General features: G+C 38.4%; 1 protein-coding gene across 5 annotated transcripts in view; it reads left to right on the forward strand.

Annotated features, from left to right (window-relative positions):
- Window positions 1-25,308, forward strand: part of LOC132203275 (lachesin-like) — a 41,811-nt gene that overhangs the window by 3,058 nt on the left and 13,445 nt on the right. For all 5 annotated transcript variants that reach the window (XM_059630932.1, XM_059630931.1, XM_059630928.1 and 2 more), the window contains one exon: window positions 17,976-18,035. Coding sequence is in view for 3 of the 5 variants with exons in the window: in XM_059630928.1 (XP_059486911.1) it covers window positions 17,976-18,035 (60 nt within the window). In the remaining 2 variants the exon portion in view is untranslated. The remainder of the gene's footprint in view (window positions 1-17,975; window positions 18,036-25,308) is intronic.

A 25,308-nucleotide genomic window follows, 5' to 3' on the forward strand; every position in this document is an offset into this window, starting at 1 on the left:
ATTTTTGGTATAGGTTTGTATAAATTATATTATTAAATAATAGATCAATAATTAATGCACCAAGCTTTCACTGAAATACACATAGTTAATAAAATTTTAGAAACATCACTTGATAAAAATGTATTTTATGGAAAGTTGATAACTCTATTTAGTAAATGACGCAATTTAAAATTTATGAATGCATTCCCATTAAATCAGGCTCATTTATAATTTTAACTACTGCGCCTTCACTCTTGAAATCAATCAGTGAACTTTGACTAGCCGCTGGTCCAATCACTGCGGAACTGTTCGTTGGTGATAAAATATCCTCTATATACTGCGAGGCACAATGCACATTTTGCGCCACTTATCCACGACTGGTTCTCAATGAGTTATTAATTTGTACAGAATAATCTACCCTGCAGATGAATTATTCATTTTAGCCTTTCTTTCTCTCTCATTCAGCGCGAAAAATTTCCACTGCTCATACTATAACATAATAGACAGCTTGGACGCCATTCCCTTGCTTTTAGTTAGCAAAACCGGCTGCAGCTGCATCGAATACTTGTAATATATCAAACATATTGTAATCTTTTTCCGAAAAAAAAGCGAATTTTCTGCTCTAAAAAACGCGATGAAAAATTAAACTACAGAGTGTTGTTTTGCAAATTCCCTTTAAATTTACTGGTGTATGCATTAACTTAATAATTTCAAATAGTAATTACAATGTTTACATAAGCACTGCGTTGGATGTTAAACTCGGCGTGCAATAAAAAGCGCGGCAAAGTTTTAAAAGCACCCTCCACATATAAATTCCGCAGCATTCGCTGCATTAATTGCGGCTTAAACGTTGGTTCTCTCTCGTGTGTGCTCTCGGTACAAGCGGCCGGCAAGCTCTCGCGTGTGTGTTCATCGAAATTCAGTTTGGCCTGCTTTCGGCACATTATTATAACGTGTAATTCGAGCGGCGGCATCGCAAGTCATTTTTATTGTGTCGGCACTCAAAGCAGCCAGCCAACATCACAGAGAAGAACAAGTAGTTGCCGCTGCTTGTTGTCGGCCCGGAGGCACTTTCTGCGCGCCGGCGAAAAGACCTCTCCGTTCTACACCCCGTTCGCACAACACACACACATACTCGTGTGTTGGCAACTTGAGCCTCTTAATATTGCGAAACGCCAAACAAGCGTAAGCCCTTCCCTCTGCAGTTTACACTCAAAAATAGCTCATAAGTGTTTGCACTGAAAAGATTTTGTTACGAATGTACTTATACGTTTGTCGGCAGAATATTAACCGTTTATGATTTCATTCTGTTGAAGAAGATTTTATCAAGCATTGTCATAATAATAATATTAATATATGTACATGGAGAAATTTTTCATTGGATTTCTTTATCGCTAAAAATAATATACACAGCAATTTCTTAAAATTTTTCTAAACATATTTTTATTTCAGTGGATCACAAAAACAGTTGAAAATTGTCTAACTTTGCAGAATCCTTTTAATAAACACCAGGATAATCTAAAAAGGAAAAAAATCCAGATTTATTTATTTATTTATTATAATATTTAAATATTTAATGATTTAGTTTTCCACCGATTTATTTGCATTAAAATTTTATATGAATAAAGCTTACTGAGTTGAAGGAAATTCAGATTATTCCAGTTCTCGTGGGAGAATTCCCATTTCCCCAAAAGGAAACAGTTGGGTCAGGAGTGATTCTCGTTAGGTCGTTTATTAATTAATATGGCAAAAACAAGAGGGCCGATTTGATATTTTTAGCTGGATTAACGGGAGGGCGACCTCGTGCAAAAGGTCGCTTAATTCCGAGCGTCTGTTTGCTCAGCATTATATTCGGCACATTAAATTTTAGCATTTTCACGGGCCCGTGCACGCCGCCGCACCCGGGCAGTGGGGGATAAAATAGCGGCTAGGGCAATAAATATAATTCCCCGACGATAAATGCATTCAAAGAGCGGATCATCTTTTATTGCGCGACCTCTCACTCACTCACTCGATACACGAGTCTGCATGGATTTTATTGGGCTGATCATAACCGGTCTGCCTATTATTACTATTATCATCATCGTTAATATAAAAAGTAGCAATGCTGCGGAGCGGACGGACGGATGATCGCCGCGCCTGACTTTGTCCCCCGCTATCCGGCCGCGGCCTTTTTATTCGGTGGAGCTTTTTTGCAGCCGCAAAAAGGATGAGCAGGGACATCATTGCTCGTTAGAGAATTCCGGTTTTTAGAGTTCATACAGAAGCCCACGTGCACGAGAGCAAAAATTATTTTCTATCCGCTGTTAAAAAAATTTGAATGGCCCTACTAATTGGAGGAAAGTCAGAATTTTCCAGTCAATTGCCATGTTTTTGAAAAGATATTCAATATTATGGAAAACAAATTTGTTTAAAAATTATAAGGTCGATCCGAAAACCTACCCTGGCCCAGGCAAAGCAACTCGGCATTCAAATTGCATCGCCCTAAATATTTCAAGTTTTCAAAGTTTTCAAATATCTCTAAAAATACGACGCAGCTACTCATTTCACTGTTTGCCGAGACAGCGCAGGGTGCCAGGGTGAGTCAGTTTGCAGCCCCCTGCTAATTGGCCGCCTCCCAAATCATAATTGCGCGGGCCGGCCATGCCAGTGATAATTGCAGCAGCAAAAGGTAATAAAGCCGCTGCCGGCCCTTCGCTCGCTCACTGTTATTGACAGCAATAAAGCTTCATTTGTCAGCGCGCGGCCGATGGAACCAAGTCTCTGACGAGTAATGCATTGCCAGTGACAGGTGAAATTTTTCACTTTAAATAAGTGTGCAAAAGAGCAAAAAATATATTAATTTATTAATGCAGCTTAATTCATACAATTTCTGTTTTAAAATCAAATGGGAAATTGTTTTACGGCGTCGAAAAACTAATGATTAATGTGGTGGAGCTAAATTTTTAATATTCCCTTTTTAATTAACTAACTTAATGCCACATTATTGAACATGACAATTCCTGTGCAATAAAAGTTGATGCAACGCGGCCGTTGCAATGAAGTCAGATTTTTAAGGGGTTTTTCCCGGTTGTCAATAAAAAAAAATTTTACTGAAAAATATCAAATTAAACTGCTGAATTGATGCAAAATATATTTTTACTGTTGAATACCACAATTTAAGACCCATAATATACAATAAACAGATTTTCTTCTTAATTACATTTATTCATTCACTATTTCCATTTTTTTCTCGTTTTGAAAGGAATTTGTGAAGCAACGGAATTGAAAACTAGAAAACTTTTATATTTGACTTGTACTAAAAATTAAATATTTTAGATTAATCTATATTTATTATCATTGAAATGCGTCCAATTCATCTGTCTTTTAATTGGTTATTGCGTCAGTGTTATATACTAAGAACAAAAGATGCACTGCAGGGGCTGGTTGAGGCAATCGTTTAATTACAGCGGCGTGTCCGACGCTTTGTTTGCTGAAAGCGTCGCCGCTTGTTTGCCGTTGGAATTAAGTAATAGAGCTGCAGCGCGCAAGCCGAGCCCAATTTATTGAGAATAATTGCATATATATCGCGGGCTCGCTCGCTATTAATAGTAACATAGTGGCTAATTAGTGCTATGAGGGAGTTCCATGTGTATGCACGCGGCCGAGCGGCTCAATAGTAATTGCATAAATAATTTATCATAACGCCCAAGTGATTAAAGTGGCAGCTCGGCACGCCGAACACGTTTGCTTGCACACGGGCAGCGAGCCAGACCGTTTGTCGCGATCGAAATCTTATTGGGATATATCAGAGCGGACTAATCAGCCAATTTCGTCGCCACCTGTGAGCCAAGCGCCAATGCAGATGAGCTGAATTAATTCACAACGTGCCAGCAAATCTAAGCGTGTAATATCACGTGTACTAATTAATTTTCATTACGGACACGTTCTATGCAAGTTCGATAAAAATTAATGCTTGTGTTTATTGAAATACTAATTTTGTTAATATTGTTTTGATTTTTTTTAAATAAAAGTTCCTACACGGTGGAATTTATTAAATTTTCTTGTGATTAAAATGCGCGGTTTCTTTTAAATACCTTGTGAAAATTATTCAGCTGACACATCCATTGCTATTGATGTGACTTAAAACTTTAACAAAAATAAACCACTCAGCGGATCACTTTTTCACTTCATAATTTTTCCTACAAGGCTAATAAAAGAAACCGCGCGGATTACTCAAAGAATTTAAAGTTTGTTTTTAATTATTTAACAAAATATCAAGTATATTAAATTATTATAAAAAATTTATGATGAAATTAAATCAGGTAAAATATTATCTAAATTTTTTAAAGTACCTCTCGTACTATAATTTCAAAATTTAAAATTTGAATTCTGTCTACAATTTAGTTTTCAAGAATAGTTAGTCTTATTGCTAAAAAAAAATTTAGAATTTTGCAATATCGTAAAACTTTCCTTGTAAAATGCTATAATTATAATGCATTGTTATATTATCCAGTATCATCAATAATCAGAATTTCTGGATGAATTATCTACTTCCACTTGATATGACTCTATGCTTGGTTATTTTTTATGTCAAAATATAAAGTTTATCGAATTCCTTTCTAGTGTTGGTTCTGTTTGTTCACCTCAGCAACTCTCTTTCCTTCAAACAAATTGTTTGTCAAATATTGAATATATTCAATATAATTGTAACAATTGAACAAATAAACTTACCTCAATAATAAGCAGAAGATAATTGATCATTTCATAAAAACGATTTTAAATTGAATTGATTCAAACTCATTTATCCAGATTTTTTCTACTGTATTGAGTGACCCTTTGAGTTCATGAGGAAATCGAGACTTTTTAAAAATAGAAGCAGAAAAAAACATAGTGAGGATGCGCGCTTTTATCTCTCACACTCTCCGGCAATCGAGAATCGCCGAATGGCGTGGAAATGAAAAGTGTGTTCGTGAGCAATAGGAGATGGGAGAAACGAATTCGGAATTTAAAACGACCCGAGTGCCGAGCGGAAAGCTTCAAGGGCGCGAGGGAAACAATGAATTTTGAAAGGTGAGCGGCGGCGCAACCGGCTGGCTGCATGTATAACAAATGCAATATTGCTTTTTCGCAAGCGCCCTTTTGTTTGCCCCGAGAGCAGACGAAAAAATCATGGCGATAAAGGCCGTGCAAAAGAATTCCTAATTTCAAGAGCGCTTTTGAAACGCGATTCGCCGCCAAGCATGCGCATGAACACGCGTGAATTCAAATCGTAGAGCCAGCAGTACTTTTACCATCAGATATAATCAAAGTGCGTTCCACTTTACTAATTCTTTTTTCTAAATTCAAAGTAAACAGCAGCATAGCTTTTTATTTGTAGAAATTGATTTTATATTAATTAATTATTGTCGTTGTCCTTATTAATTCAATATAATTAAAGCTTAATTTTTTCAGTATAAATTATTTCTCGTATTTATAATTATATTATATAAATTTATATTCATTTTACCCTTTCCGTAAATTTCAGAATAATATAAATTTATTGTATGATCAAAATATATTCAATTAGAAAATATTATCCACGTTCTGTTTTGTTTTTTGTTTAAGAACCTTAAACTTATTCTAAATAAGATCTTAAAGACGATTTTTGCAATTTTTATCCACTTCCACAGCAACGCTAAGTAATCAAGTTTCAAATTTTTGGAAGATGAATAAATATACCGAATTGTATGCAAAATTAAAACAGATTATCTAAATTTGTTAACGTGTGGGATTCATTTGGGATTGAGCAAAACTGTTAACCCTAGCCATATTATTCCAGTTTAAAGGTTTCTCGTCTGCAATCACGGACGAGCGAATACCCGGCGGAAGGCCAGCAATAATCGCCGCAGTATAAAAGAGAAAGAGGGTAATGGTGGATTTATTCAAAAGGCATTAAAAGAAAGAAACCCGCAGTACAGGTGCGTGGCGAAGAAAGCTGGGCCAGCAGGCAAATGAGAGAAATGCGGCTATATAAATAAAGGGCGGCTTAGCGCCAATGGGCCGAATTGAGTCGTCGCCGCTTTCCGCACCCCCGGCGGTCATAACGGCCATACGTGCTGGCCATCGCAAAAAGCGGCGAAAGCAGTTCCCCAAGACGTCCCCTCGAAAATTATTGTGACACTCTTCTACGTGAGATTTGAGCGCCAGGTGCTGCTGCTTTTGATACAAAAAGCTGGGGAATATCGTTCCACATTATATTGGCATATATGTTAGGAAAGAAAGAAAGAAAATTACATAAGTGCACACATTCGCTCAAATTGAGCGGCGGCTCAGTCCTGTTTTCAGCACAAAGGACGCGGCGATATTCCCATATTAGCCATTCATCTCGCGCAGTCTTTGACTGATGACTAATTAAAGGGGATTACAAGATGAATGAGGCCGCGCGCGCAAGAATAAAGGGCCCGCTGCAGCCGTGTATGAGTTTCAACCCACAGGCTGTAAAGAGAGAGAGCACACACCGCGCGAGAGGCAAAAAGGAAAGAATGATCTGAATCCGCTGAAAAGCGCATCAAACGCGAAAAGCGCGGTGAAGTAGTTTGATGTTGATATTTGCAAAAGGCAAATGTGTTCTCTCACGCGGCCTATTAGTGCTTTTCTTTGAAACAAAGAACATGCAAAGAGAAATGATGAGTGAAAATAGACGTGAACGGAATGCACATAATTGGGGCTGCTATATTTAATCCCTTGTTAGAGGGAAATCTTTTATTAAAAATATTTTTAACTGTAACTTTTATTTCTTAGAATGTATAATTATACTTTCATTCAATCCAACATTTAATTTTTTCTTATGCAGCCTGCTTGTCATTTGTGCAATGCACGTTGCATACCCCATAAAACCAGTTGCAATCGGTCCCTCCCCTTTGTCAACGGAACCGAAACGAAATTGCCTTCAATATCTATAAAGTCATAAAATCGGTAACGAAATTGATACGCGGATGGAAGCTCCCCTGGAATCCTCCCGGCCGGAAGAATATTTTGGGGATTTTCACTGGCATATTTGCCGAATACACGCAGCCTTTTTAAAGAGGCCACAAAATTTTTAATACTGCCGCTCAATGTTGACTTACACTTTTCTCACTCGGCGTTTCCTCGTAATATCGCAGCTCTAAATTATAAATTCACAATAAAAGAGAGCGGCGGGCGCGCACATAGAATTTTATGAGAGTGCGCTCGTAAAATTTGCAAAAGTCGGCAAAGGTCGGTCGGCGAGCGCAGGGCGAAATGCAAATTTGTCGCACGCGAGTGACTTTTCGTTTGTTCGTTTGAAGGCTGGGAATCGTTTGTCTGCTCGTTGGCGAGCGCGGTGCGTGAAGCGCGAGAGCTACTATTTATCCGGCTCCCGAGGGGCTCGCAAGAGTAATTGCCGGTGTCTCGAGTGAACCAACTCGGTTAATTGCACAACAGGCCAAACTTGCGCACTAAATCTCGCTCCTCGCACGCGCTCCTCGCACCCACTCCAAGATGCAATTATGACTTTTCCCGAATTAACGACTCAATCACTCACTCACTCGCACCAGAGCAATTTGCAAATGGCGGGCAAATCGAGACTAATGCATTCACCGCTCGACTGACTGCACCCAATGATAAATCAAAACCACGGCGTGACTCAAATTTAATCAAAGTGTCCCTGTCATTTTATCGATATTGATGACTTTCACTGTAGTGAAGTATGGTCTGCCTCCGTCCCTCTCCTGCTGCCTGTACATACATCCTCTCTCAATCAGAAACAACTACAATTACCAACTGCTGGTGCTCCAATTAAATCGTTCCGCCGCAGCACCGCAATGCTTTGACACTGCTTTATAGAGTCACGCACCAAATTCAAATTAGTTCTACGATTTAGGAGCAAATCGTGATTTTGATTTTGGAACCAAAGTCCAAATTAAAATTCTAGACTTATATTTCAGCATATATTTAATTTTTTCTGTTGATATACAGTCGTCCATAATCAAAAGAAGCACAGATCACAACAAGAAGATACAAGAAGTAAAAAAAATCCTGATATAACGGGATTTTTTAAACCATAAATATTTGAATTTTTTCTATTATTTCACAAGAGTTAATTTGAGATTTAATTTAAATTTCATTTCTGAGAAATTTTTACCTCCTTGGAGAAGAAACATTTTTTTGTCTTCAATATTTTAAGTTAGATAATTCTAAATTTAAACCAGAAATAATCAAGAAAATGATTAAAGAAAAATACTAACTTAAAAGTTGAGTAAGGAAAATATAAAATGCAATTTTAGCTATACTCAGTGGAAAATGAGATTCTTCAAGTCGGAAAGTATTGGTGTAGAAAAAATTTATCCACTTTACCGCCATAAAATTAACCTCCTTTCTGACGCACCGAGAGTAATGAGTCCATTTTCTCGAAGAACACAAGCACGCCATCCGTTTTTACCACACTTGACTTGAGTATCGGCCGGAGCGAGAGAGATCGAGCTAAACCAACATGTTGTTCGAGACGAGCAATCAAGTGTCAGACAACAGTGCCGAGACGCTGCTAGAGGGAAGGAAGAATGCAGTGCTGCAAAAAGTGCCACTTCAGCGGATATATAGAATTTCTCGTCGTCCGCGATCAACTCAGGGCCAGATCGAGCGAGGAATGCTCATGAAGCGCGCAGCCTTTGAATTCGCTCGCATTACTCACCTTGGCATAATCTGCTGGAAAAGGCCAATTACTTTCCATGACAGGCCAATTCGAACGGGTTTTATTTGCAACAATGCCGCATGAATACACAAAAAGCGAACTTTTCTAATTTGAGAGAGGCTTCGCAATTTGAATCGAACGCGACCTTTGGTTCCACCGGGATTTTATTTATTTACGGCCGGCCCGGATCAGATCTGATCAAACTAACTTTTTTACATGAAACACATCACGTAGCCGGGGGGATCTAGATCTAATCCCCTCGAGGAGCCGCATGCTTATCATAAAAATGCCCAATTTCACTTACGGTCGGGCACGATACATTATTTTTCCACCGACCGAAAATCGTCCTTTGAAAGAAGTTTGCGCCGCAGACGCCAAATTTATTGTACTTTTTATAGTTCGGGGCCTAAATCTGACCGCAGCAGCAGCCAGGCCACAAATGGCTGTGTCGAGACTTATAAAAGTTGTATCTGTTAAGGGACTCCCGTCGCACCTTCGGTCTAATATTTCAATGCAATATAGCAAGGTGGGCTGGCGAAAAATAGCATGCGAGGCACGTAATCTTTTGAGACATAACTCGCGCGTGCAGCAATGCTCGCGAGACGCCGCTCCCAGCAGCCGAGATGGATCTTCCTTCCATCAGCCGAATCGCTGCAAAGCCGCCCAGACAAACAGGGAATTCTCCGAATACATCTGCTTTTCTACGTGTCCATGTGCGGATTGGATGAGGAGGGTGGCGAGATATGCGCCGCCAGATTATATGCCTCTTGCCAGCCGCGTAAACGGCCGAGACTTTTGATCAAATCAAACAAGGTCCAGCCAGCGAAAGTTGTTGGCTGTTTGACTTTGCAGCAAAGCGGACGCAACGCTATCCTCCAAGAATTTCTTTGCCGTGCCGAAAAAGCGTGGGTGCGTTGCCGGAAAAAGGATGCAGAGAGAGACTCACTCAATATTGACTCGAAATTTAGCCCGACTTTGATGTCAATTGCTCTCAATTCAACATCTGCGCCAACAAAATAACCGGATCTACAGTGGCATGTCAACAGCTTTTCAAGGCTCGACCTTTGCAATAGGATCGAGAGTGAGGTCTACCGTGAAGAAATTTTCAATGCAATCGAGACAACATTTTTATTCTAAAAAGAAAACTTAAAAATGGCATCACTCTTCAAAACAAAGAGATTTTTTTTATTTTGTAAAGTCGGGTTAATCTTGCAACTATTTAAACTGCTACATTCCTTGAATTTTAATTTCTAACAATTATTTCAACTGTAGATAATATTTTAAGTATCGTTTTTTATATTAAATTATTTACATGAAAGTGGTATTTTCCTTAAATCCTAAAATCATTTTTAATAGTATTATCATTTAACTAAGATAAATAACAGTCAAGTTACTGTTTTCGCTGTGAAACAAAACGATACAAATATTAATCAAGCTCTCTTAGAATTATAAAAGCTCTGATTAAGATATATTATGTATATAATATTAATAAATTCATGTCCCATACTTGTTGCAAGTGGATAAAGTTTCCGTTGCAATTTTAAACGTGTCAACAATAAATTTTTTAAAGCATTTCTCGTTACTACTTAATACTATTGAAGTTCTGGTTAAAACAATTGGAATCATATTACATGAGAAAAATGCAAAGAAGTTTGATAAATCAAAAGATAGTGTAGCAAATGACTATTAGTTCTTTCTAGTTTCAAATAACAACAGCGCTGCATTAACATAGATTTCTGGAATCGCGGCAAACGAGTAGTTGCTGGCAGAGCTGATGAAATAAAAGCGATTGGAGAAGGACAGGGTTGCGAGACCAGCTCTTTCTCTCAGTGAATAAAAGTCCTAAGTTATGCGATGCCCCGCCGTGTTCAAGGCAACTTTGGAAGCTATAAAACACAATAACAATAAAATGCTTCAACAACTGCGAGTAGCGGAACGGAAGGGAAGGAAATCCAAATCGGATGTATGTGCACATGTAGGCAGGCAGTCACGAAACTTTGAAAAAACCCTCCGACCGGCCGAGCGTGTTATGCGTACACACGCTGCACCAAAACCAAACAACGCAGCGGCAACGCGGCCAGATTATACTAAGCCGATTCTGCAACTGCTGGAATGATCGCAAATAATTGATTCCCTAATGGGATTTCACCCTCGACCCGTTGGCTAATTCGACTGTGAAAAGATGAGCTTGTGTGCGAAAAAGCCCGCGCCCATATATTGTATGCATGACTTGCTGTAATTTTGGTATGGATTTTGCATTGCTCAATTGTAGATTCCTATTTTCGGCCATAATCCCTTGTGAGCTGACAGCTTTTTGCAGTTTGGGCAGTGCCAAAGTATTGGCAATGATAGACAGCGTCCTTTCAAATTTATATTTTGCGTTCTGTATAACAAAATTTCAATATTAACATTTTATACGCATCGCTTTAATGTTTCTTTTTGAGAGAAAATAATACCAAATTTTATTTAAAGCAAACACCAGACTTAATTAGCATTTTCTCAATACTCTGACATGGCAAAATTAAATTTTGATTGGAAATAATTTCATCATAATTACTAAAAAATAAAAACTTCCTGCAGAATTTACCTTCAACCTGATCTCATTAGTTGTTAGGACAATCTGATTTTAAGGAACTTATGTTACAGCAGGAATAAGTTGTAAATTTATTCGCGCTATTATTCCTAATAAACAAAGAGCACAAGATATAAAAGGAAAAAGAAAATAATAAAAGAATTAGAAAAACTGCCATGCAATCTTTTTTAGTGGACTTAAAACTTAAAAAAACCAGAACAGCATTAAAATAATGCAAAAAAAGTACGGAAAGTGATTAATTGATTTGTGGCAGAATATAAAAGTATTATTTATGCGGCTGTTGATGTTAATACTGTTTAAATAATGGTTATGGTTATTATGATTCCAAAATAGTAAAATTTTTATCAGAAGCTTCACTTTTGCAAAACTTTCTCTTCAAACCCTCCTCTGTGACAAGTTTTGTGTGCACACCGTACTGTATATCAAAGAGCGTTTCCACTTTGCGAGCAGCGAAGGCTAAAACATAAACACAAACTTTAAAAGTTTCGCATTACCGAAAAAAAGCTCATCTTTACGAGCGGCGGCCCCCTAGCCGAATTCGCGCTGAGGCAGCGAAATCAAGCAAATTTATTCCACCGTAAGCTGGCAAATATCATCACATTAGGTAGTCGACTTCACTCCATCACGGCTCATAACAGGCCGGCTTAGTCTGGGTGCAACCTACGTGCAAATCCGACCGGTTGCATATGCGGCAGGCAGGCAGGGGAGACGACGGCAATCATCGCGACTAGAGGCCGCCGGTGTAATTCCCACTCGCGAGCGCATTTACATAACACAAAGCCGGCGTGCGGCGGCATTATTGGAAAACTCACGGGCGTGCGTATCCCCGTCGTCGTGACGCGGGGAGGTGAAAGTACCAAAGGGGGGCTGAGAAATTGCACTTGGTACAAATCCTGGCGCCTCATTACGTATTCATTGAGTGGCTGAGGAATTTTTAACACCTTTATCCGAGCCGGAGATTTTTCCGCACCTCCTTTTTCGGCGCCAAGAGTCACGCGCCCTCCTCTCTTAATGGCCGCTGATCCCGCAGGTGAGCCCCGCCTGATTTATGGGCCCTTTGCGTCCCGCTGCAGAGGCAATTACGCCAGAGAATAAATTGCAAAATCATCTCGCGCGCGCGCGCCAATTATCGGGGCCAGAGTGCATAAATCAGGACGGCCGCCATTAAGGTGGTTTTTGGCGCTTCCTTTGATGATAAGAATTTTAAATGTACACTTTTCGTTCAAATTTCCGGCAGCGAGCTTCTTTGATTTTGTTTGCTGGGAAAACACTCCTGAAATTTTAATGAACTGACTTTTGCAGATTGTAGCTCGGGAAAGTGCTGGCGCCAGGAGAAGCTAATTTGTCTGAACAATATGGTGGGCTTTTAAATCATTAGCGATGAAATGGTGAAATTTTGGCAAGAATTCGCGAATCTTATTCCACCTAATCTTTCAAGAAAAAAAATAGCACAAAGAGATTTAATATTTTTATTTTTGTAGAAATAGAGTGGCGAAGTGTTCTAAAAATGTATTACGAAAATTATTTTTCTAAATGAGATTCAAAAGGCTTTTGAATCTCAAAAGCAAATAAAACTGTTGAACTAAAGCAGTGGAGGAAAATATAATTTAAATTATGTTTTATATCTTGAGACGGATAATTTATGAAAGAACCAAAGTAAAACCTCTTATATTTTTTTTCCATTAAGGCTCAATAATTAGAGAAGTGAGAAATCAAATTCCCAAAACGCTGACATTGACTTCGATAATTTATTGGACCAAGTTATTTACATTTTTTTTTTGTTAATTATATTATTACTTATCAGTAACTCACACTCTTTCCACTGTACATATAATGTATGCAATTTAACCAATTTTCACTGTGCATTTTTATTTATTTTATTAATACATTAGAACTTTTCTTATACAGTTTAGGCGAGAAAAGTTAGATAAAAAAAAAAAAAAAAAAAAATAAGAAAGTATTTCAGCATAATATGTTCATTAATGAAAATATTTTTTTATTTTTTATTTGTAAATTCCTATTTCTTATTGCATTTTTCTTAATAATTGATATGGTTCTTATTGTTATGTTCTTAATATAATTTTATCTTATTTGCATTAAATCGATAACTTTCCGACGTGGGAAAAAATCACGTCTAGATTGTAAAGTGATTTAAATCTTTTTTGATTGAAATTTTCACATTTCCATTGGAATATGGGCACATGAAAAAGTCAATCAAGTTACAAAAACATTTAATTTAGATTATTTAATAAGTTAAAAAAAACCCATGTTCAAATACAGTTAATGTTTTTTTATACCAACGCAACGCAAAGTTATTCCTCTGTGGGCAAAGCAAATCACTGTAATTTGGAATTTGTCGATGTAGCGGACAACCGACGTATTTGCCTTTGGTCTGCGGCCGGACTCACTCTGGGAAAGAGCCAATAGCTCTCTGTCTCGCAGGTAGGCAAATAACCTAATTACACCTGCAGTCAGGGAGGGGTACGGGCGGATTGATTTTAAGAAGCGGCCGTTTGTTTGCTTGTTTGCCGAGCGTATAAAGAAGCCGCACAGGCAGGTAGGCGGAGGGTTGAGGGTGCGGTTAGCCGCGCGCAATTCACCCCGTACGGGCGGAATCTACAATGTAGATATCGAATGTGAATGATAATTTGCTGCTGCTCGCTCGGTAAGAAGAGCTGATGGAGGCAAAAAAAGAAAGGACGGATGCAGCAGAGCTTGAAATGAAGTTACGCTCGATCAGTGTTTATCATAGGATTTGCTGCGAGGCTGCGAGCGAGACCGACGGACCGACCGACCGTTCTTTCCATTAGCGATGCACGCAGCCTGATTGAAATCGACTCCGGCTGGTTGCTTTATGACGCCCTGAGAATGCTGAATTGCCCGAGCGCGCACTGCAAAAAATCGCTCGCCGTCCATGCCACTTTTGCGCGTCCGTTTCCGACAACGTACCAAACGAACGCCGCTTTTAAATTGACTAACGAGTTTTATCGCCCCGGGAGTCGGAAATTGAGTTCTTTTAAAACTGGTTCAAGTACGTACTTGGATAGTTTGAGCTACTGTGCCTGAGGCCGTGCGGGGGTGGACGTGAAATGCAATTTTCGCAAGCACCTCGTAAATATATTGAGCGGAATTTTGAACCTCGTTTTTATATTTGGATGATAGAGATAAATTTTTTTACGCAACGCTGAATTTATAAATATTTGACTTAAATATTTGGCAAAGGCTATATAAATTTAAATTATCCATAAAAAATTAGCATTTTAAATTGGACTTGCGCTACAACTGTATTGAGATTGAGATTAAATTAGAAAATTTATTTGAATCCAAATATTTTTATATATGTGAAGTTTTCAGAATAATCGTTAGAAAAATTCATTTCATGCATTCTTTATTTTTGTCAATACAATATAAAAATCCCTGTTGAATATCAGATCTACATACTTTTTACGTTTTGATTTGTCTGCAGAGATTAATAGGCTTGAATTTTTGTGCTACTATTTTTTGACCCAAGCATATCAAGCAAGAATATAATTTTTAAATTGCCAAGAATAAAAAAATCCTTTAGATCAACGAGAGGGCACAAACAAAGCACGCTGGAGCTAATCTCCGGTCGAATGTCCCCGACAAAAGCTCGCTAATTAACCACACATTGTGCAGCACAAAAAGCTACGCGTGATGATACTCACAGAGCTCATTTCTATTCGCTACGCACCCACGTAGTAACGAGACGAAAAATCCACGTTAACTCTCCAACCGGCGGCGGCAACCGCGCGTGCCTTCGACATTTAGTTAATTAAAAATTCAGTCGTTCAACTTCAGCGAGCGACGAGTGGCGTTTCGACCGCTTATTTTGGACGTGCGGCGCATTATTTAGAATAAAAGCGGCGCTCGGCAGCTCATTAATTTCACGCACCCCCAATTTGATTGGAAATCGGAGCGAGTGCAAAAGCAACGAATAATCACTGCGCCTCTCTTTCAACGAGTGTATGTGTGTGTGTTCGGGGCGCGTAATTAAACATTCGCATAAAAGAGGAAATCCTTTGTGGATGCGCCCGCCGACCGATCACAGAGACACGGCGCGGCGGCAGGATATTAAAAAATTTTAATTTCGGCCTCTCATCGGTTGTTGTTTAATAACAAACGGCGCGTCGAGAATGGAAAATTATTATATATTTTTTTCTGTGAGAAGTGAACGAAACGGATATGAGTGTTGCAGCTTTGGAATTTCAAATAACTCGGTGAATAGAGGCATATTGGCACACATGGCGCGTGTATTACACTTTTGAATCCGTGCTTTGGCATTACACACTGACAATACGGATTTGCAAATAAAAGGTGCTTTCATTCGAGTTATTTAATCCCCTGAAATTGCGTCGTTCAGAATTGCGATTTGAAAATATGGCTTAAATTGAAAAATAAAACATTTTGCATTGGGAAGATAATGAAAATATAAGTACCAGTGTGTTTGATGTTTCAATACAAATTTTAAAAGCAGATAGCTTTTTCAAATAGCATCTAGATTATTTGTGAAACTGAGCGAATTCAATTTTAAAACCATGCGATTAAAAAGTTTGAGTGACTTGAGGGAGATAACCATGAAGGTAAAACTTCAATGTTTAGCGAGTTAATAGAAAATAAAATGATAACAAATAATTATTATGTTACCTATTATTGCCACAAATTTCTAATTACTTGAACAGCACGTCTTCTATTAAAAAATTTAATAAAAAAAAGATACGTCTCTTATTAAAGTTTCAAACGTTAAATGGGAAAAATGAATTTTGTGCCTTCTTAATGTTTTTTGTATTATGCTGCATTTAATTTATTTTATGTATTCTGTCACACGCCATTACCGTTTAATAAACACATTCATACGGACAATAAAGATATTATGCGACTCATATAAGAAAAATTGACATCATAATACTATTATTGAATTCCCATATACCATGGAGAAATAAACACAATTTGCAACTAAAACTAGGTCATGATTAAGACGAAATCCTGAAGCAAATTTTTAAACAAGTCAAATGATGTAATTGTGAGTAAAAAAAATGACATTTCACAGTGGAACTTGAAGCAATAACTTCAAAGTAAGATATTTCTTGATTTTGAAATGGAATGAAATTCGTGGGAGGACAAATATTTGGGCCAGCTGGGAGGCAGGATTAGAATTCTTGACCCTGAGTTGCAATAAATCAAGCGGAGAACAAAAGTGGAGAAGAAAAGAGGCGCAAACCGCAAGTGGCCGGCGAGTGCAGCTAGAAAATGAAAAATCGCCGGTGTTATTCCGGTCACGAGCGCGTTTCTCATTTTTTCCTTCGTGGACCAAATTCCCCTGTCTCTTGTAATTGGATGATTTGAGGTGCTCTAGTTAATTAAAGCAATAGCGGAGGAGAAATGCCGAGAGGCGCTCTCTCGCGAGTGTAAATTTCGCTGCCCGGCGAGTGCGGGGGTGACTCACATTTTGACCTATGTTTATAATGGGGCTGGTGTGCGAGTGACTATTTCCCAGGGGGACGTGCTAAGTGGAGGAGCGAGCGAGCGGCGCAGGAAAAGAGCAAAAGACACACGCGCCAAGCGCGCTCCCAGGCAATACGTTTGTTGCCAAAGAAATCCAGTTAGTGAGGATTTGTGTGTGTGTGCTCTGCCTTCCTCAAAAAACGTACAAAGTTGCCGTGAGCGCCGCTTTACCCGAAAAAAAGTTATGGTGCGAAAATTTTGTTAGGCGGCGATAATAAGCCTGTCCTAAACTTTTCTAAATTCCCCGCAATTTTCTTTGAGAACTGCTTATGTTTTTTTGCCAGCCAAGAATACTTTTAAAAACATGAAATTCAAAAATTGTTCGAAATAATAAACATTCTTAAAATTTAGCTTTTGTGCTGAGCAAATCCGATTTTATTGGAATTCAATACTAACATAAATAAATCATCAACCGCTGCTCAAAATCAACATTCAATTTTGGAAGCATTGTCCACACATAGCTGCGAAACATCGCCAGCGTTTTTCACTTCATAGCCACTTCCGTTAAGCACCAATCAATTGCGCGAAATTTACAGTCGCTCTGACCGCTAGACGACTGCTTGTCATGAGTTATTGTACTTTCGGGCCGCCCTTTTCGTGTTTTGACACGGCCAAGGGTAATTTATACAGCGTTTGTAACTAGTAAAAATTAATCACTGGACCATAATAGCACACAGAAATTTCTTCAAGGATTGAAGGAGACTTATACAAACCAGACATATTGATTCAAAATTTGATCGACAAAAATATAAAAATAAAATAATAATGATACATTCTTTTCCTTGTTAGCAACTGAAGATTTCACTAAAAAGTTATTGAATAAAACTTTGCTAATATTTAGTCTAAAATAAAACGATTCATGCCTTATCCAGCCGTTTTTTTCCTTAATGACGTCTCGTAAATCAATAAAGAAAATAACATTATTCTTCCAATCCCATTTTCACACTTTTTTTTTTTGTTTTTTAGGAAATTTCCAAAAATTAGTGCTAATTTTTTGACAACATTGCTCAATTTTTTAGTTTCTATTTTAATATAATCGATGAATATTTCTTTAACTCTTGTAATAATTATGAATTAAAATTCCACTAATACAATAATTATAATTTTTATTAAATTCGATTTAAGTTTGAGCCAATGCAATGCCAGTCTGCGTCTGGAAAAGTTTGAAAGCGTCAGTAATATATGGTGTTTGTTTCCCCTCTGTTTCAGGACGGCGTTCGCGCGAAGTGAAGAAGGTCGGCGGAAGGGCTGTCGAAGAGCTGGCCAATGGTGAGTTTTGCGAAAGAAAAATTTATTCGGGCCGACCAACGAGTCCCCTGGGCCGCCGAGGCAGTTCTTCTCGCGAGCAAGGGTTGCCTAATGGCCCGGAACACAGCCTTATCAGATGCACTCGGATTGCTGCGTCCAACCGTCCAAATCGGCAGGGGCCACCGGCTGAATTCAAATATTTGCGCGATAAGAAAACCGGAAAATAACCGATTTAGATGTGCGGTCGCGTCTCCTCAAAATCTCCCTATACATCTGCGGTCTATCAGAATAGAAATTCAGGGGAGCACTCTGAGAAATTAAATCAGCATTAAATTTCATTTATATACTTCCTTTTGATAAAATTATAGTTTGAAGAAGTTGACACTCGAGATGATCATGGAAATGAAGAAAATCGGGCTTGTCCTCGTTGCAAAAAATGTTGTATTAAAAAACAAAACGTTTTAAACGTTGTTTAATTTTGTTTGCAACGAGGACAAGCCTGACTTTCTTCATTTCCAAAATTATGGAGTATTTGAGATTTTTTAGTGTTTTGAAAAGCTTATCGATCATTGTTTGTGGAGAAATTTAATACGTGATTCTGTTGGCGAGAAATAAAAGGGGTTGAGAGAGTGTTGAGGAAGGAAGTGTTGGATCCGTGGCACATCACATAACATAACAAGAGCTCAAAGTTTCGCTGCTCCCGCGAGGTTCAGAGGATGCGAGTTTAATTAGTCACCTGGAAGAGGCACTCGGGGTACACATAATGTAGACGCGCGGATTATAAACAAGGTCGGCGTCTGTGCCTGGCGTGTACTTTTCTCAAAAGTTAAAAACCTTTCAAAACTCCATCGTTACACCACCACACCTAATGAAGTTTGCACTAAAAGTTGCCGCCGATTTTCGCGAGCGATATTCTTCTTCCTTTTGTTTCCGACGATTATACGCGCCAGTCAGGCCAGCACACGCTTTATGCGCGCGCCTACACACAATGTATATTTATTTGGCACCCTCCGGGCAAAAGCAAATTGGGTGAAATTTGGCCCTTTCTCATGTTACTTTGTGTTTGTTTGCAAACATTACAAAACCAAGTTAAAACAGTCGCTGGATCATCTTTCTCACTCGCTAGTTTTGGAACTAGAGTAAAATTAACTGTACTGTTTTTAGTATTCGATTTTATATCACCAGTAAAAAGGTCATTTTTTAACTTTAAACACTGTAATTGCAATAATGTGGAAAATAAACAACAAGATAAAAATACACATATTCATAAAGATTTTAAATATCATTACACAGTGGTTTCACATTATAAAAGGATCACGGGATCTGCACGGTATGTATAGAATTCCAGGCAAACTCAAAAATAGACCTAACTTTTCGTTTTTTGAGACCGCAATAGAATTATATACTTTTTAGTTTCATAAATTTCATGTGAACTAATTCATTTTTGAATTCCCTTCTTATTTCCGTTTATACATCTGTCATGTAATATTTTTTTAGATTTTGTTCCTTAATTTTATTTTCTAAAATTTAATTCACTAATTTATACATTTTTTTTTACCTGTTAATTGTTGGTCATTGTTTATTTAGGTTAACAATTTGTAATTTAATGTTTAGCTCATTATTATTGTTCCTTTCTTTTCAAACCACTATGATCTTCTCAGATTGCATTATTCTTTATAAGATCTACGCATTTAATGACATCTCAGTTTTTTTCTTATTTTGAATGCATTCAAAAGAAACCCCGCGGCAAACTTACAACGGAAGTTTAAAATAGTCATTAAAGTTTTGGTCCTCAATCACACAATTGGCTGGCGCGTACCTGCACGGCTGGGGGTAGATTTGCAGGTGAGCGGGCGTGAGACGAGCAAAGTTTTGCAAAATCAAATTAAGATAAAGCAGCAGCCGAGAAGAGAAGAGTCCTCGTCGGTCGGCGGGGTGCTCATGATTTCGAGAGTTTGCCGCATGCAAGCAGAACGCCGGCAGAGTGTTTTGATCCACACCGAAAGAGCGGCGAGAACATTAACTTGGGGTAGTATTTGTTGGGGTATGTAAAGCAGCTCCTCCAATATTTCACACTAATGTTTTATTCAGAGGCCTTTAGAGGTATGAGAGAGAGGGCGAGAGAGAGCCGAGTTTGGTTCCATAGCCGGCAGTCTTGCAGGTACCTGCTCAAACACACACAAGATCTGCAGTAATAAGTGGCGTGTGTGAAATCGAATTTTTTTCATTCCCATAACACGAATTTTTTTCTCCACCACCACTGCAGCTAATATAATATTTACGAGGAGTGAGACGAGATTTGACTGATGAGCCTGACCGAATTATGAGAGTCACGACGAGAAAGGGTTGAGAATTATTGCGTGAGAGTGTTTCGTTTCGTAATGAAGATGAATGGGCTTAATGGAAAGTATCGTTCGCCATTAGAGCAGGGTTCGCGCGCGCGTGAAAGCACGAAAGACGCGCCCACGTCGAAAACTAGACTGGTTCCGTCGCAAATCGGGCCCTTTCCGGCCGGGGCTTAATTGAAAATTAATTCTGCGCGTTTGCTTAAGAAGTGTCAAGAACACTTTGTGAATATTAATGAATGACTTTTTAGACAAATTCGTTTTTTACATTAATGTGCTGACTGATCTACATTTAAAAACTTTTTCTCTTCCAATTATCGCATTTGATGATTTATTTGGAAATCACTCTTGACAGTGCACAATTATTCACCAATTCAAGTTAAATATGAAAAACAGGAGCCAAAATTAACACTTCTATTACTAATTTTTTTCAGACTCTTGTTTATGCCTTATTAAAAAACAAAATAGCTGTACAAAACGGCACCACCGCACTAGCAAGAATTATGCTCAAACTTTCGGGATCAAAATGTCCCAATCCGACGAAATTTTAACAGTTAGAGATTTTATTCCAAAATATTTTAATTTTTTTATAATCGTTATTTTAACTTAATCTTCTCATACATAAAAAATCGACAGTTGTCAAAAGCTTCTTTTCATGAAAATATTATTATACACCGTTATATTACGTAAATGAAACATTCTGATCAAAGAGAAGAAGAATAAAAAAATGGAAGTCAATCAAAAATTACTGAGCACTATGTGAAACAAAACGTATCAACTTGGGAAGTGAAACTCGTTAGTCATCCGTAGGACAAAACGCGGGGCGGTCCATTAAATTTCAATAAAGCTGCGTAATCAGGTGATAAATGCAGTCGAAAGGTGTGTGTCAGATAATAATTCGTGTCGTTCGATCGAGATGAATGATAATGCGCGGCGCGTCGCACTGACGGATCTCCACTTACTCTTCGTCTTAGCGCGCGAAAAGCCACCCCTCGCGTGTGCGGAGACTCTTTTCTGCTTTTTATCAGCGATTAACTCCGGCGGCGAGTGTCTTTTCTGGTGTTCGTCAGCGAGCCGAGTTCTGCATCTTATCGGCTGGGGACGGAATTTATTCCGCCAGGCAGTTCATTTCGCCGAGCTGCCACGCAGACCCAGCCTCAGATTGCTCTCGCACCAATTTATTGCCGACTTCAATTCATGTCTCTCCGCACCCTCGCAAGTACGCGCGGATTGCAGATCAAAGAATAGAAAAGGCTGAAAATTGAAATTGGGGTGTTTCCAGCTTTTCTGAAGCTATTAAATAACCAAAGTAAAAAGTCAGTTCATACATTGAAATCAATCTCTAAATATAACCTTCACAAGGAATTTTTAGAAAATATAAGTTAATTAAATATTTATTTACATTTAATCCTATTTCTGATGTTTAAATTTTTCCATATCCCAATGGCACAGGGTGGCAGTTTTAATTTTAATTTAATTAAATCAGTTAAAAAATTTCTACTTCAGTGAGCCTTGGTTGAATTTTAGCAACCATGGAGTTGATGATGTTCTTCAAAATCAGTATTATCAATTGATTTAGTTTGAATGTTACAAGAAAGATTGCTACCTAAAATGCTAATATTCTAGATGTAAAAAAGCTGAAAAAATTTAAAGATATAATTCTTCAAGGAGAAAAACGCCCAGATTTAATTCACTGAAAGGTAAAAATTGATGTATGGCAGGGTGCTGAAGTTGCCTTTTTTTCTAATAATTAAAGGCCAAATTCCTAAAAATCCTATGAAAATACAGTCAAATTATTAGTAACTATAAAATTTAATTAATTACAATATTTTCCTCCAATTTTATCCCATTGCTCAAATCATTGGCAGCTTGTATAAATAATTAGAAAATTTAATATAGCACTTCTTCAATGAAAAGTTTTAACATTTATTGAATTTTTGCACATTTTCTCAATTTAATCACCAATTTTTTTAAAACTTGTAGAAACGTTTGATAATTTACTTCCAAATAAAGTCAGTTTATAATATTAATTTATTAAACATGTCAGAGTTTGATTTATCAACGCTAAACGTTGCGTACATTTCCAGTCGGAGAGACGCAAAAGGTCTGTTTCTGGGAGCAACTCTCGCAATGAAATCCTTCTTTAACGTAATTTGGCGTGAATAACAGCAAGAAATCCCCCCGCCGTAATTGTGATTACCCGAAAATAGCAGCGGACTACGCTCATAAAATTTCGTTCTTACAACATAGGGGTTGACCCTGGGTCACTCGGAATATTTCTAGATGGGGTCGAACTGCATATAGGGATGACTCAAAAGCCATAAAGGCCAGATTAGGGCGCACAACGTGGGCTGATGAGCGAACGCGGCGATCATTGATCTGCTTATACACACACACACACACAGCGAGACGGACAGTCGGTGCAAATGCACACACATACCATCTTCCGTCGGTCCGAGCGGCATTACGTGCATGCAATCCAATTACGATCGAGCCGGCTAATAAAATCACGCCCCGCGTTCGTTTGCTCGCTCTCACGTGGGGCGGGCGAGTAATTGATTTATGTGCGCCGGCTGCAATTACACGGGGCGCTCTTTATTTCTGCGTTAGCGGCGCATTTTTCACCTTATCTGCCGGCGGCAATAAATCGCCCGATAAGCTCCTTTTAAGCCGAGAACGTATGTAAAGAAGGAGCTGCAAAAAGGAGCCGTGTGTCTCCTCTCTTGTTGGCGCGAATTCAGCCAAAAATTTATACACCGTCGGCCTTTGTGTTGCTCGCGCCGATAAATACATCCAGCGGGGACAGGTGGGGCGCGCAAAAAGCAAGTACACACTCCGAAATCGTTCAGTCAAAAAGCAGCCCGCGCTGATTTATTTACTCTCTCGCTTTCCAGTGCGGGGGAGAAATTTTTCTAACGCACACGTTTTACACACGCGCGCAGGCTGGAGAGAGGGAGCCAGGGAGAGTCGAGCAGGCTGATAAATAGAGAAAAGTGGCGCTCTTGACGGGGCTGGAGGAGCAGGAAAAGTTAACAACCAAGAGCGCTCTCTGTTTTTGTATGTACGCGCTTTAAAGGGAGACTTTTATAATTCTTGATGGAGATATTGCTCTTTCCCTTTTTCCCTCTGTTTTATCCTTTTCACTACCCCCAGTGCTTAATGCAGTAATTAGTAAAAAAAGCAGGATTCTGAAGTTCGTTACTAAGGGCAATTTTATCTCAGTTTTTTTTTATTATGATTTGTATATATTATTAGAGATGGGCAAAGAACTAACCAACTTATTCTCTAAAATGCGACTTTTAGTGTTTTAAGCGCGTTTTCAGATGTAAAAAGTCCAAATCGTTGCCGTGGCCACTGTGGCCATGCCACTGCCACGCCACTGCCACGCCACTGCCACGCCACTGTCACACCACTGCCATGCCATTGTCATATAATTAATATTATAATTTTAATTTATTTTTTACTTTTTCCATAAAAAAAGTAATAGGTCAACTTCCTGTTCTTGCTGTTCAGAAATATATATCACAAGCTTTAAAATAACAATGAAGGCATTAATTAATTAATTTTTAAGAAAAATGTCTAACAAGCAATAACTGCATCACACAGTTTTAAATTCGTTGGAAGACGAAATAGCCAAAAAAAGCGGTGATTCAATGTCAAATTATTACTCGCTGCAGTCTCCTACATTACACAGCTTGAAAAAAATATTATTTTGGCTGTACTGTACATGGTAATAATCACATGTTTTACAGCCAATTATAATATTGTATACCAATTTGGTGACACTTAATTATTTTTATTTTTCCAAATTCAATTCAATTTAGGGAAATCTAATTAAAATTTAATTAAATAAATGAGATGCAAAAAAGGTTGTGGGCACCAAGCTGCTGCGGTTTAAATTTTTAACGATGAATTAGCATTTCATCCAACTTTGCCGTGTGCATCAATTTCCCTCCGTGCTCGAAAGCGGTTTAATTATGAATTACACCGCAGCGAGTGCATTCGCGAGAGTAATGAGAGAGCAAAAGGATGAAACACGTTGCTCTGCTCTCTTTGCCGTTTGCCTGCGCGCACGTCTTGCTTGCTCTCGTGATGACGGCGAAGAAGCTTTGGGCTGGGAAAAAGCGCAGTCTCATCATCGCTCGACGTCGTAAGAGAAATGAAGACGCCGCACATTTTTGCCTAAGCCTTCTCTTACTCGAAACTGTCAAAATTCAAGAAAACTTGATCCGGATTAGCGACAGTTTGACAACTTTTTGTTCAACTCAGCAGCCGAGCAAAAATCCACTCTTGGAGGGATTAAAATTAATTCGCAGAGGCACCGGAATTGGTACAAGCGGCTTGAGGAGAACCAAGCGAAAATTGACACGATATTGAATATGACGAGAGCAAATATACACGATTGCCTCCTGTCTCTGTGAGTGTGTGTGTGATCAAAAATCATTGGATCCGAAAATTGGGTGAAAGTAAATTACACACGGGTGGTAAGAAGCGGAGGCTGTGTGTGTTGTCTCGATTTTGCTGCTTCCGCTCGTGCCCGCTCTTGCAGAATAATTTCCCTGAGAGCGTAATATCGAGATTAATTTCTGTGCTGCATGCACTATACTTCAAACAGGGTCGTGGAAAATAAACTGAAATGAATGGAAGCGCAGCAAACATATTCAAGCATAGGCAAATATTTGAAGTGTAAAACATTATCGCAATATTTGATCGAGAAACTTGACTGGCGCTCATTAGAAATCAATCAAGCTGTGCGGTTGATTTCAATTAAGTATTAATATCGCCTTCAAGTTTCGAAAAGTTTAAATTATTAATTAATCAACTTTATTCAAATATTTGGAACACTTAAAATACACATTTGAGTTTACAAAGAAAAATTGTTTATAAATCAATCATATTACATTGAATAATATTTTCTTTCTTTTTATCATTTCGTGGGTGCCTAAAAT

Source organism: Neocloeon triangulifer, unplaced genomic scaffold (genome assembly GCF_031216515.1).
Source record: "Neocloeon triangulifer isolate White Clay Creek 2 clone unplaced genomic scaffold, ASM3121651v1 ptg000017l, whole genome shotgun sequence".
Taxonomy (NCBI): Eukaryota; Metazoa; Arthropoda; class Insecta; order Ephemeroptera; family Baetidae; genus Neocloeon; species Neocloeon triangulifer.